This window comes from Malania oleifera, chromosome 4 (genome assembly GCF_029873635.1).
Source record: "Malania oleifera isolate guangnan ecotype guangnan chromosome 4, ASM2987363v1, whole genome shotgun sequence".
Classification (NCBI taxonomy): Eukaryota; Viridiplantae; Streptophyta; class Magnoliopsida; order Santalales; family Ximeniaceae; genus Malania; species Malania oleifera.
In genome coordinates, this window is record NC_080420.1 from 115024778 (window position 1) to 115042224 (window position 17447).

The 17447-nt window shown below is 36.2% G+C and overlaps 1 protein-coding gene across 1 annotated transcript in view; it reads left to right on the forward strand.

Moving 5' to 3' along the window:
* LOC131152683 (DNA polymerase zeta catalytic subunit) overlaps nt 1-17447 on the forward strand; it is a 94872-nt gene that overhangs the window by 36377 nt on the left and 41048 nt on the right. The window contains exons 12-15 of the mRNA XM_058104484.1: nt 891-2550; nt 6262-6486; nt 6575-6634; nt 6708-7057. Of these exons, the coding sequence (XP_057960467.1) occupies nt 891-2550; nt 6262-6486; nt 6575-6634; nt 6708-7057 (2295 nt within the window). The remainder of the gene's footprint in view (nt 1-890; nt 2551-6261; nt 6487-6574; nt 6635-6707; nt 7058-17447) is intronic.

Consider the following 17447-nt stretch of genomic DNA (forward strand, 5'->3'; position numbering starts at 1 on the left):
TGACATCATAGTTTCATACTGAAAAGTTGTCTGTACTCACTATCTTTCTGTTGTTGATGGGGCACTTGTGTTAGCATCTTAGCAAGTGAAGGAGACTCTGGGAACTGATGCATCTATTGCTGTAAGCCTCTAACTATTATTTTTTTTTTCATAATAAAAAAAAATATATTAAGAAAGGAAAGAATTACAATTTAGAGAGTGCTTCAACTTGGCTAATTCCTGCTATCCTTTTCTCCACTTTACTTTTACTGACATTCGGACTTCTTTGCCTATCGAATTGAACAACGAGAAACCCATCTTGTCCAACAGCTGTTCTGCTTCTAGCCTCTTATGTCCCTCCCATTAGTCTCCCCCATACAAGAAATAGGGGTGGGCAAAGTACCAGCCTCAAATGGTTCATTCACCTGCTTCTCTCACCCGTATCCTCAGAAGATGGGAACACCCTCTAAACTGCCCAGCTGGGATGGAGACACCTAAGGTATTCTGGTAGATATCCAAATTCATCACAAACCTCTTCTAAAAGCAAGTCTTGATAACAATTAAAATCACTATCCAATACACTCATCATGGGATGCTTCTCCACATTTCTTTTTGTTTTTTTCTGTTTCAAACTTTGATTTGCTTGAAACCTAATGAATAAAAAAACTACTTGCACTATTTCTTTTATGTTTCTTCTGGGAACCTGCGTACCTGCAATCGAAGGGGATTTTTTTTATTTTTTATTTTTGAGGGGGTCACCCCTAGAATAGTGCTATACAATGATTGGGCGGGTCGGATAAGTGTACAGTTTACTGACTGTCTTTCTCATGTTTTGTTGTTTTTTATTGTTTATGCTGCTCAGACTATGGCTAAAAACTAGTTCTCAATTTTTTTGTTTACTTATTTTTTAGGCCGCAGATAAAGAGGCATTGGGGCTTCTAAAGTGGCTTACCTCCTCTCAGGCAGCAGAAGATATAAACTCTGATGATGAACTTGCTCATGAGACCATTCTGAGTCCTTTGTTTCCTGCAACAACAATTGATAAGGTGTTGGAGAGAGCTAATAAGGAGTACGAAAGTGAATCTCATCAAGAATGTCAAGACATTCTTGATTCAATTGATGATTTGATTGACTTTGAGGGATTGAAGGAAGGGAATTCTTGTTCTGTTAATCATGGCAACTCATCAGGGAAAATTATTCCCCAAGTGGATGGCTCTGGTGATGAACAGTACAGAACTCCTGGCACTGATTCATTTGAAATAGATATTACTAGTGAATCTGGAAGGCCTTCTCAACACCAGCTACAGAAAGAAATGAGCTTGAGGTCTACCAGTATCCACAAAAAGAAAGACCCATTTTGGGGTTCTTTACCTTTCTCCATAGCCCAGGAAAATGTTGTACAATCTGTCACTTGTAACATGACTGGTGGCAGTGCTGGAACTAAAGCTAGTACAGGAACAGGTTCTGGAAAAGAGGCAGACATATATTCTGGCAGGTCATTAAACAGTGCAATGGCAAATGTTTGTGACTCAAAGGAAGCCAGTTTATTAGTTGGGGGCTCTGTCCGGGACCTGATGAGGAAAAAGCGATCCTATCGGCTTGAGTCACCTGACTCTGGGACCCATAAAATTACAAAGATACTTTTGAAAGAAGATTCAAACGAACGTATGTTAATCCAGTCACAGCAGTTAGACTTCCAGACAGCACAGAGTGTTGCACAAGAAATGGCGCCTGTTGAGTCTCACATCATTAGCTCTGCAGTTATTGACCAGCAAAGAGAAATCTTTGGAAGGAGTACATGTATGGCAACTTGTGCTCTGGATGCAGGTGGTGAGGCTAGTGATGTTAAACCTGTGCTTTCTAATTGGTCCATGTATGGTAAATTGCCCTTGTCATCCTGCTGTGATGGTTTATTGCAAGATTATGCATCTAAAGATAGACATTTTGATTCTTGTGAAATACTTGATGCTGAGGCTGCAGGAAACATTTCTGTATCTTGTCCTTTGCATGAAGGAACTAGAAATTTTCTTCAGCCTTCGTACTTTGAGAAGCAAGATTCTGCCGTGTCTGGGGACCATTGTAAGAATTGTGCTATTAATGAACTGGGCTCTGCGTCTAGTTCTGTGGTACCTGTGACGTGTGATGGCAATACTTGCAGTAAACCTGACAAAGTAGTTAACAGGCAGTTGATGAAGTGTGACACTGAGGATAAGCTTTTGGCTGATGATGGATTGCGGCAAGTGGATGCTGCTGGTCTAAGCCATTGTTCAACTTGTAATGTTGAAGCTGATATGTCTCGTAAAGATACGTACAACTGCAAGAGTAGCCATAAGAGCTGTAACTTCTTTGAATGTGCACCTGGAAGGGATAATTGTTCGTACATGTCTGGCTGTTCCGTATCCAAGGTTGTTGACATAGAAGCAAAACCCACGGGATTGGTTAGCATGACCTTATGCAAGAGGCCTCCCACAATGGATTGGGCAGACGGTACATCTGAAAATGTTTTGTGGTCACCTACTCTCTCAAATTGCCCTTTATATGGGAATGGGGAAATTTGTAAAGGGACGTCAGGTTGCACTTCTATTTCTTGGATCTTATTGCTCATTTCTTCTTGTTTTTACATTAAAACATACTCTATTTGCGTTTTATATATGGCCAACGTCAGTTTCTCCCTCTCACAATGGAGATTCTTTGTATGTAATCTAAACAGTGTCTCTTTTCTTTTCTGTTTTTTTCTTCATTTGATATAATCTAAATATTGTCTATTTAAGTATATATTTGGTTGGCTTTAGTGTCAAAGAGTCATTGATTTGGAGCATATGGGGATAGAAACGTTGGTCTTGAGCATATGGAATAGTTTGATTAGAGTTAGTACTAGTGATTAGGAATTAGAATTCTAGTGGAAATGCAAGGGATTCTTTTCTTGCTCCAGATTCACTCTTCATAGGGTTAAAATAATTGTATGAAAATTGAAAGTGCCTGATGGCTGAGTAATACAATATTGTCTACTTTGACAATCAGTTTAGTGCATAAGCTTGAGTGCTTCAGCTGCCACTCCACAAAAAATCTAGAATGCATATAGGTAGAGCTTCTTTAGTTTATTTGTTGTGTGTGCCAACTAGTAACCTGAGGGGACATGTTAAAGTTACTGTTTTAAGAAATGTTTTCCATTCAACGCAGGCACACATTGCTAGATGATAATTTTTATGGCTGTAATAAGGAACTAGCTAAAACTAAGAACTGAACCCAATCAAGCTGAGCAGTTGTTTCTGTTCTTTTGAGTTATTGAGGAGGTTGTGGTTCCAAAAATTTAAGAACTGGTTTCATTCAGTTCTTGATTTTTCAGTCAAAGGAGCTGAACCATTTAGAACCAAATTGAACCAAACCATACTAGACTTAAACCTATTCAAAACAAACCAATTCTAAGGAACTAACTCAAATTTTAAACTAACATTTTTTGAGAAGGGGTCAACTTGAGACTTGAATTCGTAAGCATTTGATTTTTGAGGTAGGGTCACTATAACAAATGTGTTTTGTATTTATATATGAGTAATATATAAAGTACATATTAGATAAGATTAATGAAAACCAATAGAAAGAGAAAATTGTTACTAAGTTGCCTTAAGAGCTGAAGTTAGATGTTTTTCTTGCTTGTTTCTTTTGCTTAAGTTGTCACTTGTCATCATGTGATCTAAACTTTGTATATGGGTTAGTTTTTTTCAGTTAAACTTTGTTGGATTATTGAAATTTCAAGCTATGCTTTTAATAGCTTGAAAATGGATTGCTTTTAATTTACAAGTTTGCAAACTTGAAATCTTTGGACTTAGTTGTTGAAGCTTGGAATTAATTTTCTTCAATTTTGTTGGACTTCTAGTGGAATGTGCTGGTAGCCACTAAATGAAGGGGTTTGGCACATTAAATTCTGTCATATTAAGCAACAAGCATCTCCTTTATTGTTTTTGCTTAAAATGTAATGCTTTTAAGTTTACAATCATGTATACAGTTTATAAATATAATTATTCTTAAGAATAAAAGGCCCACATTATGTCTCAAGTTAATTTTTTTTTTCCAAAGAGCAATGTGTCAGACCTATAGTTATGCAAAGTTTTATTCGCCCAGGAACAGAACCAAACTGAACCAGAAAAATTTTGGATTTGGTTAATTTTAGTTCCAAGCATGGTTTGTGTTAAAGCTTAATATACATTGTTGGCCCATAACCTAATAGCTTAAGCTTTTAGGTGAAGTGTAATCTAACATGGTAATAGAGCCAGTCACCAGGAGGTTCTAGGTTGTAGTCTTGTTGCCCTTGTTTATTGTGATGTTTAAAAAATTATTGTATTACCTGTAAGGGGTGGTGTTATCTATTGTGCATTTCTGTCTCCACGTGCTATCGGGCTGCATGTGCAAGGAAGTGTTAAAGCTTGATATACATTGTTGGCCCACAGCCTAACAGCTTAAGCTTTTAGGTAAAGTGGTAATCTAATAGTTTGGGTAGGTTCTAGTTCCAATTTTATGAAACCAAAGTAGTTTGAAACTAAGCAGTACCAAACCATTTACACCCGTAATAATTTGGCTTCAATAGGCCGTATGTGGTGGTAGGTTTAGTTTCCTGTGTTTTATATTTAATGGAAGCTCTGTGGCTGCCTTTTGTATTGCTGGATTATGTCACTCAGAATTCTAACCTGCAAAGTATTTTATTTTATGCTTAAAATTGTATTCACATAAATGCTGACAAGTTAAGAGTGTAAAACATTGTATCGGACATAAATATGGTTTAACTTTTCAAGACATTCATCATTATTTTCAAGATACCAAAATAGCTACAAGCTACTAGAATCCACTTTCACATAATCATTTCATGTCTACAGGCCTACCACATAAGAACCTGCTATATTAATTCATACTCGCCACATGACAATTTAATCTTGACTTTCCTATAGTTTTCTACTTGTCAGTGGTTGTTTTACTCTTCTTAATCAATCATAGAAAAAATATAATCATAAATATATCTATGGTCAAGTGTTGATTATTATCCAAGTATTATAAATTTGTTTAAAAACACATGAACTTTACTCAGTAATTATCAGTTTAGATAAAACAAAATAATTTGACCTTTTGATGCTAACATGTGCACAGGAGTATTAGAGTAATAGAATGTTTTTTTTTTTTTCTTTCTTTTTGCTTTGAGGATCTCTTGTCCTCTCCTAGCTTGTACTTCTCTCTTTTCTCTGTCTTAATATATTTCGTTTGCCATCCAAAACAGAAAAATGGTATTATAGTATCTATGAAAAGAAAAAACGATAACACACTACACAATCCATATACTTAAACAGGCAAACATTAAAATTTAACTTCTAATAAAACACCAATCAATGGAGTTGAAAATTTGCAATACATCAAGGTTATCATTTCAATCTGTTATTTGTATTCGACATTTAATAACTATGAGTTTATGAAATTAAACTATTTATTTTTTATTGTGAGACTCCTACAGTTGGTGTAGAAGGGGACTAAAAGTTTAAGGGCAAATGGAAGTGAATCTCAGGTTAAAGGTAAAAAAGTCTCAGTTATTTGACATAATGAGGTTGAGGGGATGGGTTGCCCACAAGTAAGATGGAGTTGGTTGCTCCTAGTGAGCAGGAAATTTGTCTTGGCAATGGGGCAGATAATTGTGCTGAGAAAAAAATTTGTGCTAGATATTTAAAAGAGTACAACCATGATGGTATAGCTTTATGAGTACAATTAACTATGGTAGTCAAGCTTTGATGAGAAGGTTTCTTAATAGGCAGTCTAAATTTTTTGTTGTTTTTTTTTTTATTCTTTTTCTTTTTGCCTTTTTTTTTTTCAAAAAAATTATTATAGAGGACTTCTTGTCATCATCGAGTTTTTATATTTTTTCCTTTCTAGTGCTATGTATTTTTAATCTTTTTTTTTATCTAAAGAATTAATAGTTTTTACTTATGCCTACGGTTCTTTTAATATTACCCCCCCCTCTCCTTTTTTTGGGTGTATTGTGCTTAAATATAGCATTTTGTTACTACACATGCAAATTTGCATGCATGTCGTCCTTTTGAAAGTTGTTTTTCTCATTATGACATTTAGAGAATTGAGCAGAAACTAATTTTCTTTATTGTTTATGTTTAGTTTAAATAATTTTAGGATTATATGTAAGTTAGGGTCTTGATTTTGGTGGCTTCCCTCATATTTCTGCATGGGATTGATCATATAATGCTTTTCTGTTGTTACTCTTTACTAGCTTATGTTTCTTTCTTCATCATGCAGTTCAAGGGAGGGGTGCAGATGAATATCTTCCATTTTTTGACAATAGAGGAGAGAAAGAAGTTTCAAACAAGTGCCATATAAAAAAAGACTTTAATTCCCTTCAAGGCGTCAAGGGTGTTCCCACTCACTATCAAAATGATGGCTCTGTCTTATACATGTTGACTCCTATGTTTTCTCCTCCATCCAGAGACTCTGTTTCTAGATGGCTATTGCATGATGACTCAGGTATCAATTGGAGGTGCTATGTGAGAATTTATGCCTTTTCCAGTTGAATTGAATTTCTCATATATAGATGCTGGTTATGGAGTGTTAGGTACTTCAAGAGAGAACTCTAGGACAGTGCTTGTGAAGCCTTCATCTGTGAAAAATAAAGGTATTTTTTTTAACACCTTTCAGAGGGAAAAAGATATTTTAACTATGTAATACGTGTCAAGAACTCTTTGCAGGATTGTCTACCGGTCTGCTAGGTCCACAAGGTTCCCCTGCTGATACTTGTTATAATGTGTTGCCTGAATCTTGTTCTGATACTCATGTGAAGCCTATTCTTAGTCAGCCTAATCATGAAAAGCATCAATGCCTCAATACTGAAGAGAGAATTTCTTGTAATGATGTGACACCTCCACTCCGGAGTGAAGGAAGTACTGTAACGTTGAAAAAATGCTCTGATTGCTCACAAGATGTTTCTCAAATTTCGGGCCCAGCTGGGAACTTGAAGCCCACTCCTGTTAGTCAAATGGGATTCCGGGATTCTGCAAGTGTTGGTGGAGGCCAGCAGCTGACATTGTTTAGTATAGAGGTATTCTTTACGGATTTTGTATTGTGAGCTTCGTCTGTTATTCTTGCAAATTACATTAACATATCTTAAAGCATATTCTGAAGAGATGTCTTCAAATGTGATATATCCTATGTTCTCTCATTTAGACAACAACATTCTGATGAACTGATCATATTTCCACTTTTCTATTTTTTAAATTGCTGTAGTTGCTAGCCATGCATTTTCTTTCTTCCTTTTGATGGCTAAATCTTGAAATTGAGTACGCTAATTTTTAGAGAACATATAGAGGGGACCGGCCCCTCCACATGCCCTTGTGCTTGTTACCTAACCTAGACCATGAGACACGTGCTGGTGTGTACCAGCTCTTGATGACTCATTGAAGGAAGTCGGCTGAAAGGGGTGGGACCTGCCTGCCATGTGTCTCAGATTTAGGCAACAAGCATGTGAACATGTGAAGGGGCTGGTCCTTGTACAATCTCTTCAATATTTGGGTTTTTGAGGAAACAAAATGCATTTTGTTACTTTTATTTTGAGCCCTTTATGGATGAATTCTATAAGAATGACATTGATTTTGGGGTTGTTAAGGCATGTTGTGCATTGTTGGCCCACAATGTAATAGATTAAGCTTTTAGATGAAGTGGTAATCTAACATGGTATCAGAGCCAGGTTGCCAAGAAGTCGTGGGTTCTAGTCTTGTTGCCCACATTTATGATCTATATTTGTTTAGAACTATCTTATTTTCTACGATGGGTGTTGTTTTCATCATTTGCATATCTCTCCACATGTGCTCAGGGATGCACGTGCTGGGGAGTGTTAAGGCTTGATATGCATTGTTGGCCTACCCCTAATAGCTTAAGCTTTTAGGTAAAGTGGTAATCTAACAGGGGTTAGGTCAGGATATTTGCATTTCTTTTGTTTTAGTCATCTATGTATGACTTAATGAGAATGACAATGATTTTGGTTGTACCATTATATTTGTCTTGGTTTAGAATGGTCTTGCTAGCTTCTCCTCGGCCATGGCTTTTGATGTTTTTAGGGGGATTTCTTTGATTGATTTGCAAAGGGATTGGAGAACGTGGCTTTATGCAATTTGTCAGAAGAGAATATGTTATTAACTAGATTGTCTTAATGGGTATTTTTGTTCTTAAGAGGCTGTATGCAATTTGTTAGAAGAGATTATGTTATTTTAAAAATTAGATTCTGTTAATGGGGTATTTTTGTCCTTAAGACTTTATTGTTATTATTAATATGTAAGAGGGCAGACCTGGAGCTGTACTCTCTAGGAAACTGCTGCTCAGTTTTTTCATCTTTTTTTCCTATTCTTCTCATCTCCTCTTCTTTCCTTCTCTTCTTCTCTCCTCCATCTGTAACTTTACAACAATGGTTTCAAAGCATTGAACTCCTTCAATCAGATTGGTTTTGATGCTCTGTTTTTCGTTTTTTTCCTTATCCTCCCCTAATCTGTTCTCCAATCTGATTTTCTAGTTGGTTTGAGAGTCGTTTAAGGACACCCTCCATTTGGGTTAGGTTGTGCAGCATCCTTGCAAGGAATCTATGTGTTTTCATGGTGATCTGCTGATGTTAAGTCAGTTATACTCTATTTCAAGTATGCTGCTGCCACTGCTGTTCCTCTGTCACTTTGTGGTTTGCTGATGAAGCTGTTTTGATGACGTGTATTCATGATTGATTGCTTACAATCTTGTACCGATTGCTGGTTGGTTTCGATTGGTGTTCAAATATTTATTTCCTGTTCTTCTCTGAATTCGTTTCCAGTTGCTGCCATCCATAATGCCTGGAGCCGCTGCCTGGTTGTTTATAAAATGCCTGCGGTACTTTTTCTGTGGTCTGCCCTGTTCTTGGTGGCTAAGTAATTCCTTTGGATGTTGGAAGGTCAGTTCTGTAGTCATAGCTGCCTATTGAAGTTCTGGACTCTGGAGAGTTTGAAGTGTTGTGAGTCCTAGTTTTTTTAAGTCCTGAAAGTGCTGTTTGTGCTAATGTGTGCTACCTGACTTCTCAAGCTCCTTCCTGGCAATAAGTCAGCCATGGATACTACCTCTAACTGTAGTAGGGTAAGTTTTGGAGGAGGACAGTTTGGATTGTGATCATGGCAGTAGTTACACAAAGAGTTCGTTGTGGAAATTCTTGCATTTGCGCACATTGTGGCAAGGAAAATCATACCATTGATCGCTATTGGGATCTCCTTGGGAAACCAGCTCAGGTCAATAAGTCTCTTACGAAGGGCAATTCTACTAATGCCACTTCAAACACACCTAGCTACTCCACTGGGGAGTTGAGTACATCCTCCATTGTGTCCTGAAATGAGTTTAACAATATTTGTTTGGATCTTCTTGGGAAACCAGTTCGGGCCTATAAGCATCTTCTGTAGGGCAATTCTACTATTACTTCAAACACACCTAGCCACTCCACTAGGAGTTGAGTACATCACCCACCGTGCTCTGAGATGAGTTTAACAATCTTTTTGCATGGTTAAACAACATCAAACTGAGTCTTTCACATCTAGCGCTACTGTGGCCCATTCTGGTACAGCAAGGCTTCTTGCCTCTTCATCCTGCTCACCTTGGGTTGTAGATTATGGTGCCTTCTCTCATATGATAGGTAGTCCTAATTTGATTGAGTCCTTGAACCCCGTTGCTCTACACTCTAAGCTTACTTTTGCTGATAGTTCAGTTACACTAGTTTCTTGTTCTGGCAATATTCTCTCAATTCATTCTATTCATCTTTTGTCTATGTTATATGTGCCTAAATTTCCCTTGTACCTGCTATTAGTTGGTTAATTAACTAAGTCTCATAACTGTTATGTATCATTCTTTCCTTCTTATTGTATTATTCAGGATCTCCAAATGAAGAAGAAGGTTGGTGGAGGGCTTGAGAAGGATGGATTGTGCTATTTTGATGGTGTTCATGGTGGGTTCAATTCTTGTCATTTAACTTCCTCAATTTCTACTCATGGTGTGTCTCTTGATCATTGACATGCTTGTATAGGTCATCCTTCCCTTAAAAAACTACAACTATTTTTTCCTATGTTCAAATCCTTTTCTCATTTTGAGTATTCTATTCGTTAGTTTGGAAAGCATATTAGGACATCTTTTCTGTCTAGAGTCTCCTCTCGTAGTAAATCATTTTTTTACTTTATTCATTAAAATATTCGGGGTCCGTGTAGAGTCAAAAGTTTGACCAGGTCATCAGTATTTTGTGTCCTTTGTGGATGATTTTTCATGTATGACCTAGAACTATTTGTTAAAAGATAGGTTTGAATTTTTGAACGTTTTTACTTAATTCTACCTACAAATAAAAACTCGATTTGGCTTTGATATTCAAATTTTTCAATCTAATAATGCACTTGAATTTTTTCGAAATGAGTTTCTATCTTTTTCCTTGGCCAAAGAGATTATTCATGAAACATCATGTATGCATACCCTATTACCCTTTAACATAATAGAGTAGCTAAATGAAAAATAGACATTTACTTGATGTAGCATGGTCTCTACTCCTTCATATGCATGTTCCTAAAACCTTTTGGGTTGATGCTCTTTTTATAGCCTATTTTTTGTTCAATAGGGTGCCCTCAAGTGTTCTAGGTAGAAAAATTCCCTTCTCCTTGTATACCCAAAAACATCCATGTTATCTATCGTGCCTCGCTTCTTTGGGTGCACATGTTTTGTTCATGTTCCATATATTGGTCATGACAAGTTATCTTGTGATGTTAAATGTATCTTTGTTGGATATTCTAGAACTCAGAAAGGATATAGATGTTATGATCCTCACACTAGTAGGAAATATGTTCATCGTAATGTCACCTTTTTGGAGGGGACATCCTATTTTTCCAGTGTCGGATGAATCTATTCTGATTCAATCAACAGATTTATGGTCCCCCCTCTTGTGTTGATCCTCTTGTTTTTACCCTTATCCCTTTTGAGAAATCTTCTACCTCTTTTCCAAATCCATTAGTTACTGATCCAGTGAAACAATTGAAGGTTTATGAACAATAGAAAGCAAGTGCAAACATCTGTACCACCATGCAGGTGCCTCCTCTGCCCATACTATTGAATTCTGGTTCTGGATATCCATTGTAATGTGATTTGGATTTGACATTGCTCATTGTAAAGGTACTCAAACATTTGCTCAGCAATCCTTAGTTGCTTATCCTATTGCTCATTATGTTTCAGTTCTTCACATTCCTAGTTCTATGCGTCCTTTTGCCTTGTCTATTTCCTCATTTTCTATCCCTTCTTCACATGTTGAAGCACTTGCTAACCTTGTGATGTAGAAATGGATGCCTTGACCACTTGAGGGACATGGGACTTGGTGGATCTTCTTCCTTGTAAAGAGTTGGTTAGGTGTCATTGGGTCTACACCATCGAATATCTATTTGACGACTCTATTAAACAGCTTAAGGCTTGGTTAGTTGCCAAGGGGTACACCAAAAAATATGGCACGGTTATTTTGATACCTTCTCTCTGTTGCTTGATTAAATTATGTTTGTCTATTGATCTCATTGGCAATAAATTTTGATTGGCTTTATTTTAGTTGGCTGTGAAGAGCAGGAGGAGGTATGCATGGAGCAACCTCCTGGGTATGTTGCTTAAGGGGAAGATGATAAAGTATGCAGGTTGCATAAAGCCATTTAGGCCTTAAAACAGTCTCCTCGAGCCTGGTTTGATAAATTTAGTGTTATGGTCTCTGCATTTGGCTTTATCCAGTGCTACCTTGATCATTCAGTTTTTATCCGCGAAACAAGGATAGGTGTGGTACTTCTAGTAGTTTATGTTGATGATATCATCATCACTGGAAGCGACCATAGTGGGGATTGCAGGTGTTAAGCAGTGGCTTAAAATAAAAATTCCAAATCAAGGACTTGTGTATTCTGTGTTACTTCCTTGGTATGGATACGATGTAGGAAAGGGTTGAATTTATCTCAGCGAAAATATATGTTGGACTTGCTAAGTGAGACTGGTTTGTTGGGAGCCAAACCAGTTGATACTCCTATAGATCCCAATATGAAGTTGTCTAGGAATGTTGGACCAGACTTTGAAGACAAATGTTGATATAAGCAGTCGGTTGGCAAGTTGATCTACTTGACTCTCACTAGACCTGACATATCTTGTGCAGTTGGGGTGGTGAGTCAGTTTGTAGAAAATTCCAAACAACTACATTTGGATGCTTTTTGTAGGATTTTGTAGCATCTCAAAGGCTCTCCTGGTAAAAAGTCTGATATATAAATGTAATAGATATTGTGAGATTGTGGAATACTCTGATGCAGATTGGGTTGGATCTGTTGATGATTGAAGGTCTATTACTGGATATTGTACATTTGTGGTTGGTAATCTTGTTACTGGGCATAGCAAAAAACAAACTACTGTAGCAAGATCTAGTGCTGAAGCAGAATATCAAGCTATTGTTCATACTATGGCTGAGCTTATATGGCCGAAGTCTCTTCTGTCAGAGATGGGATTCTTGGTAACAAAGGCAATAGATGTGTTTTGTGATAATCAGGCTGCCATTTATATTGCTTGCAATCAAATGTTTCATGAGAGGACAAAGCACTCATAGAAGTAGATTGTCATTTTGTGAGGTATGCTGTGTTGAAGAATGTTGTGAGGACTCTCTCTATGAAGTCTGTTGTTTAGTTAGGTGATTTTTTTACAAAGCCTTTGTTTTAGCTCGCCTTGTCTAATATTTGTTACAAGCTAGGGTTAAGTGATATTTATATACCTCCAACTTGAGGAGTATTAGAAGAGAAAATGTTATTTTAATAAATAGATTTGTGTTCATGGGGGTATTTTTGTCCTAAAGACTTTATTATTAATTTATTATTAATAACATATAAGAGGGAAGATTGGATATTTGGAGCTATATGTAGACTCCAGGAAACTGCCGCTCAATTTTCTCCTCTTTTGAAGGTTGTTCAGCACTAGCTAAAGCAGTCTTGCTTAACTAGTCAGCCGAGAGTATATGGCAATTTACTACAATAACACATTCACAAACATCAAATGCAAAGTAAGCGGAAGCAGTAAACGATCAAGTAAGAAAATGTAAATCATGCTGTATACAGAAAAGCAATGTGATTCATTAACAAAACCTCCATAAGCAACGTGTGTTTAGCAGGAGAGGCAGGTAGACTAAACAAGTTTACAAATGCTTGTGAGGTTTATGATGATTGATGAACACTCATCCTCCCTAAAGAGCTTTCTTTGCTATTCTAGCTCTGGCACTAGGGAACATAAAACTGACTGAGGATCATACTGCCATTTTACACTAAGGAATAAACACACTCAACTAATAAACCCTGTAATACTATTTACATGATGGTTACCCATTCCACATACACAAGGCTAGTAATCATAGGCAAGCATAATGCCTTGAACAAGCTTGGCTCGTGAAATGTACATAAAACAGCATCCTTGTGAAGTTTAAGGAATAGATAAACAAGAAGGAAGGCTTATAAAGAAGTTATTACAACTTATCAGGGGTGTTCATATTCCGAAGGTTGGGTTGCAGCACAAGTGGAGCAATTGGGCTCTTGTCATGTGGCTTTGTCTTCTTCTCCAGTGGAAGGCAACTTTCCTATAGGATTGGTCACAACTCAAAGATGTTGCTTTGCCCCTTTACTTGACATGCTTCATCCTTTTTGGCTCAGTTGGGGAGGGACAAAAGGGCGGGTTTTAGACACTTATGTGGGTTTTTCTTGCGAATTCTTCTTCTCTCATTTGGTCCATGTCTCTCCATAATCCCAATGCTATTTATTTTGCTCTTCACTTCTTTCTTCGGAACGCTAAAGTTCCTTCTAAAGCTAAAGCCTTAATGTAAACTGTGATTTGGAAAAGTTAACACTAATAACTTGTTTCAGAAATGAAGCTCATAAGTATTTATCGCCTGATGTGTGTGTGCTTTGCTTTGACAGTGGGGAGAAGAACTGCTCGCACATGTTCCTATAATGCCACTTCTCTTGGTCACTTTGGAGTAAGTTGTTTGGTATTCTTGTAGAGAAGTGGGATCTGTTCTTCCACTTTGGAGGTGTTTTGTTTTATGAGGTTCAGGGGTTTGGGGAAGGGGAAGGAGAGAAAGGCTTTGGGCATTTGCTTGTTTATGGCTATTTTATGGTGTCGTTGGTTGGAGAGAAATACCAGATTTTTGGAGACAGAGGCTGCTTCACTCTAGTTACTTTGGAGTACTGCTGTTTCTTACTTCCTTATGGGTTTCAGCTAACGGTTTCTTTTGGCATTTATCTCTGGCAGATCTACAGTTGGATTGGAATGCTTTGATGTTCTGCAATTTATTGTTTTTCTTTTGTTTTTGCTTTTTTTTTGTTTGTTAGGAGGATATCTTTTTTTATTTTATAAGCAAAAGAAGATGAATTTATTAGAAAGGAAAGAGCATACAAGAAGAAAACATGGAGCAGATATGGGTTAAGGGTTTTCTCGGTGTTGTATACCAAGTAGTAGAGAGATCCAAAGTCGTCTTATTTTAATGTTCAAGGCCAAAAGAGGGCATTTGGTTCACGACTCTTTCAAGATTCCTAGGACTGTGATGCCTGTGACATCTCATTCCTACCTTTGTTTGTTCATGGGAATGTGGCAAGCATGTTCACATTCCTAGGAATGAAGGGATTCACATGAAACATGGACATCCTATTCCCACCTTCCCTTGTGGGTAAGTTTCACAGAATCCTACTTTTTGGACAAAATTCCTCTTATTATTTTGGCTTTTAGAAAATAATGCCACTATACTGTAATACAATCACACTATTATTATATTTAAAATAATAATTATTAATAAAATAAAAGTGAAAAATTTAAATTAGAATAAATATTATTTTTAATTAGAAAATATATAATGTTAATTAAAGATATTATTTATAAAGTTTTAAGTAAAATTTAATTAATTTTTAAAATATAATAATTAAAATGTTAATTAAAAAATTTTATTTGAAAATATTAAAATGAAAATTAAAGATATTAATTAACACAAATATTAGTTAATTTGTTAATTAAAAAATAAATTAATTTTTTTAAAATAGATGTATTAATCATAAAATTTTAAAGATTAGGTTATAGTTATACAATATAACTTATTTGTCTAAGACTGAATTTATTAGATTTTAGTACTTTAAGAAATAAAATTATAGAACTTATTTAAGTTATTGTATTTTTTGTATGTCTTGTGCACAAATTAATGGATTGTACAATTTATTTTGTTTTATTAATTAATTCGTCACACATGTGATTAATGAAAATGTGAAAATATGTGTGATGAATGAAAATATATAAATTTTCTATCGAAAGCCATTTAAAGCAAATGCAAAATTTATTTTCATTACTAAACAATGTTCGTAAGTTGAACTAAAGGACCCAAAATGCACTTAAACTCTTTTTATGAGGGTTAAGATCTTAAAACATGCATATAAATCAATATACCTAAGATTTTGTGGGCTTGAAAAACATTCAATGCCGTTACACCCACTTCCCATTATGCAACATGTTCTGCTTCTGCTTGCTGCTACATGCATTAATGTTACACATTTCTACAGCTTCTGCTTTTATAACCATGCTAGTGCGGAAAGTGGTGTTTTTAGTTGGTGCATTACTTGATTAGGTGGTAATCCTATTGAACCTTCTCTTTGGGACTCTATTTTTAAGAGAGTTTCTAGGAGGTAGGACGGGTGGAAAGGAGGTTTCTTTACTTCAGGGGGTTGTAGTACTCTTATCCAAGCACAGATCTCTTCCATTCCATTGTTTTGTGCGTCATTTTTTAAGATTCTTATCAAGGCTGTCTCTTTTTAAGATTCTTATGAAGGCAGCACACAGAATAGAGAAGTTGGTGAGGGATTTTTTTTGGTTTGGAATGGGTGAGTGGGGTAGATATCATCTCATAGGTTGGGAGATAGTGAGTAGATCTAAAAGGATGTGGGGGCTTGGGTTTAGGTAATTTGGTATCCAAAAATATTTTCTTCCCTTAGAGCATGACTCTCTTTGGCATAAGGTAATCTGAAGTAACTTCAAATGCCAACAGCATAGGCAAGATGCTAAAGTGTTTGTTGATATTACCTGTGCGAGTCCTTGTGAATTTGTTTCTCAGATCTATCAACTTGTTCTCTCTTGGGTTTGATATAAGATCTGGGGGAGAGAAATTGTTTTGGGAAGATCATTGGATTGGAGAGGCTGCTTTAGCTTGAATGTGTCCTCATCTTTTCCGATTACCTACTTAGGGTTTTCACTTTGTGAGAAACCTAAAAGAGAGGGAGACGAATGATCTTGTCCTTTTGTTGGATGGCCTTGATTCTTTTCATACTTGGGGAGGGAAGAATTTGGTTACTAGATATTATGGGGATTTTTCTTGCAAATGTTTCTTCACTTGATTCATGTTCCTAATGCTAATCAACTATCCTTACATTCTTTTGTTGGAAGGTTAAGTTCCTTTAAAATTAAAGTTTTTCTAGCTAAGATTGTGATGCTTAGTAATGACTTGCTTTAGAAGTGAAAGCCAAATAAGGCTATGTGCCCTATGTTTTAGGAGTGGGAAGACTTCTTCAAATCTGTTGTTAGTTGTTACATTGTCATTTTGCATGGATTCGGAATAACTTGTTGGAGTTCTTGGGGAGAATTGGGTTATCCCCTTCATTTTAGTTGTTTTTGTGCTGTTAATTTTAGAGGTTTTGGAAGGGGGAAGGATAAGAAAGCTTTTTGGAAATGCGCAGTCCTTGCTGTCATTTAATGTGTTTGGTTTGAGAAGAATCCAGAATTTTTAAGAGCGCTGTTACATCACATAATTTGGTTTCGAGCAGACTGTTTTTTCTTGTGTCACCTCGGTGTTATTTCTCTTGATGATTATCAGAGAGATTGCATTGCTTTGCTTCACTAGAGATGTATTGTAAATATTTTTTTTTTCTTTTTCTTTGTTGTATTCATTGACTATTGAAGGATGCCCTGTTCTCCTCGCAGCCTTTCTTTTCTTTTTCTGTAATTATTTTCTCTTCTCTTTCTAATAAAATTTTTTTGTTTATAAAAAATAAAAAAAAATAAAAAAAAAAAGGGTCATCAAATCACATCTATATCTTTTTCTCTATTTTGTAAGTGGTGATGAATCATTCAAATGAGAAAAATTTTCTCTATTCCAACACCGCAGAAGTTGAATAGTCCTCAATTTCATATTTCAATTTCTGGGATAGATAGCATATATGGGTATTTTTGACCCACAATTTTTTTGAATAGTAGTTTTCGGTGGGCCAGCAATTGCGAAAATGTTTTCCATGGGTGTTTTTGGATTGAAGAACTCTTATTAGGTTGTTTATATTTTTTCAATTATACTGTGTTGTTGTCGGCAGTCTTTCATTTTTGTTAAAATCTTGTATCAACCTATATTAGACTTCATTCATGTGTCACGAATGGAAAAC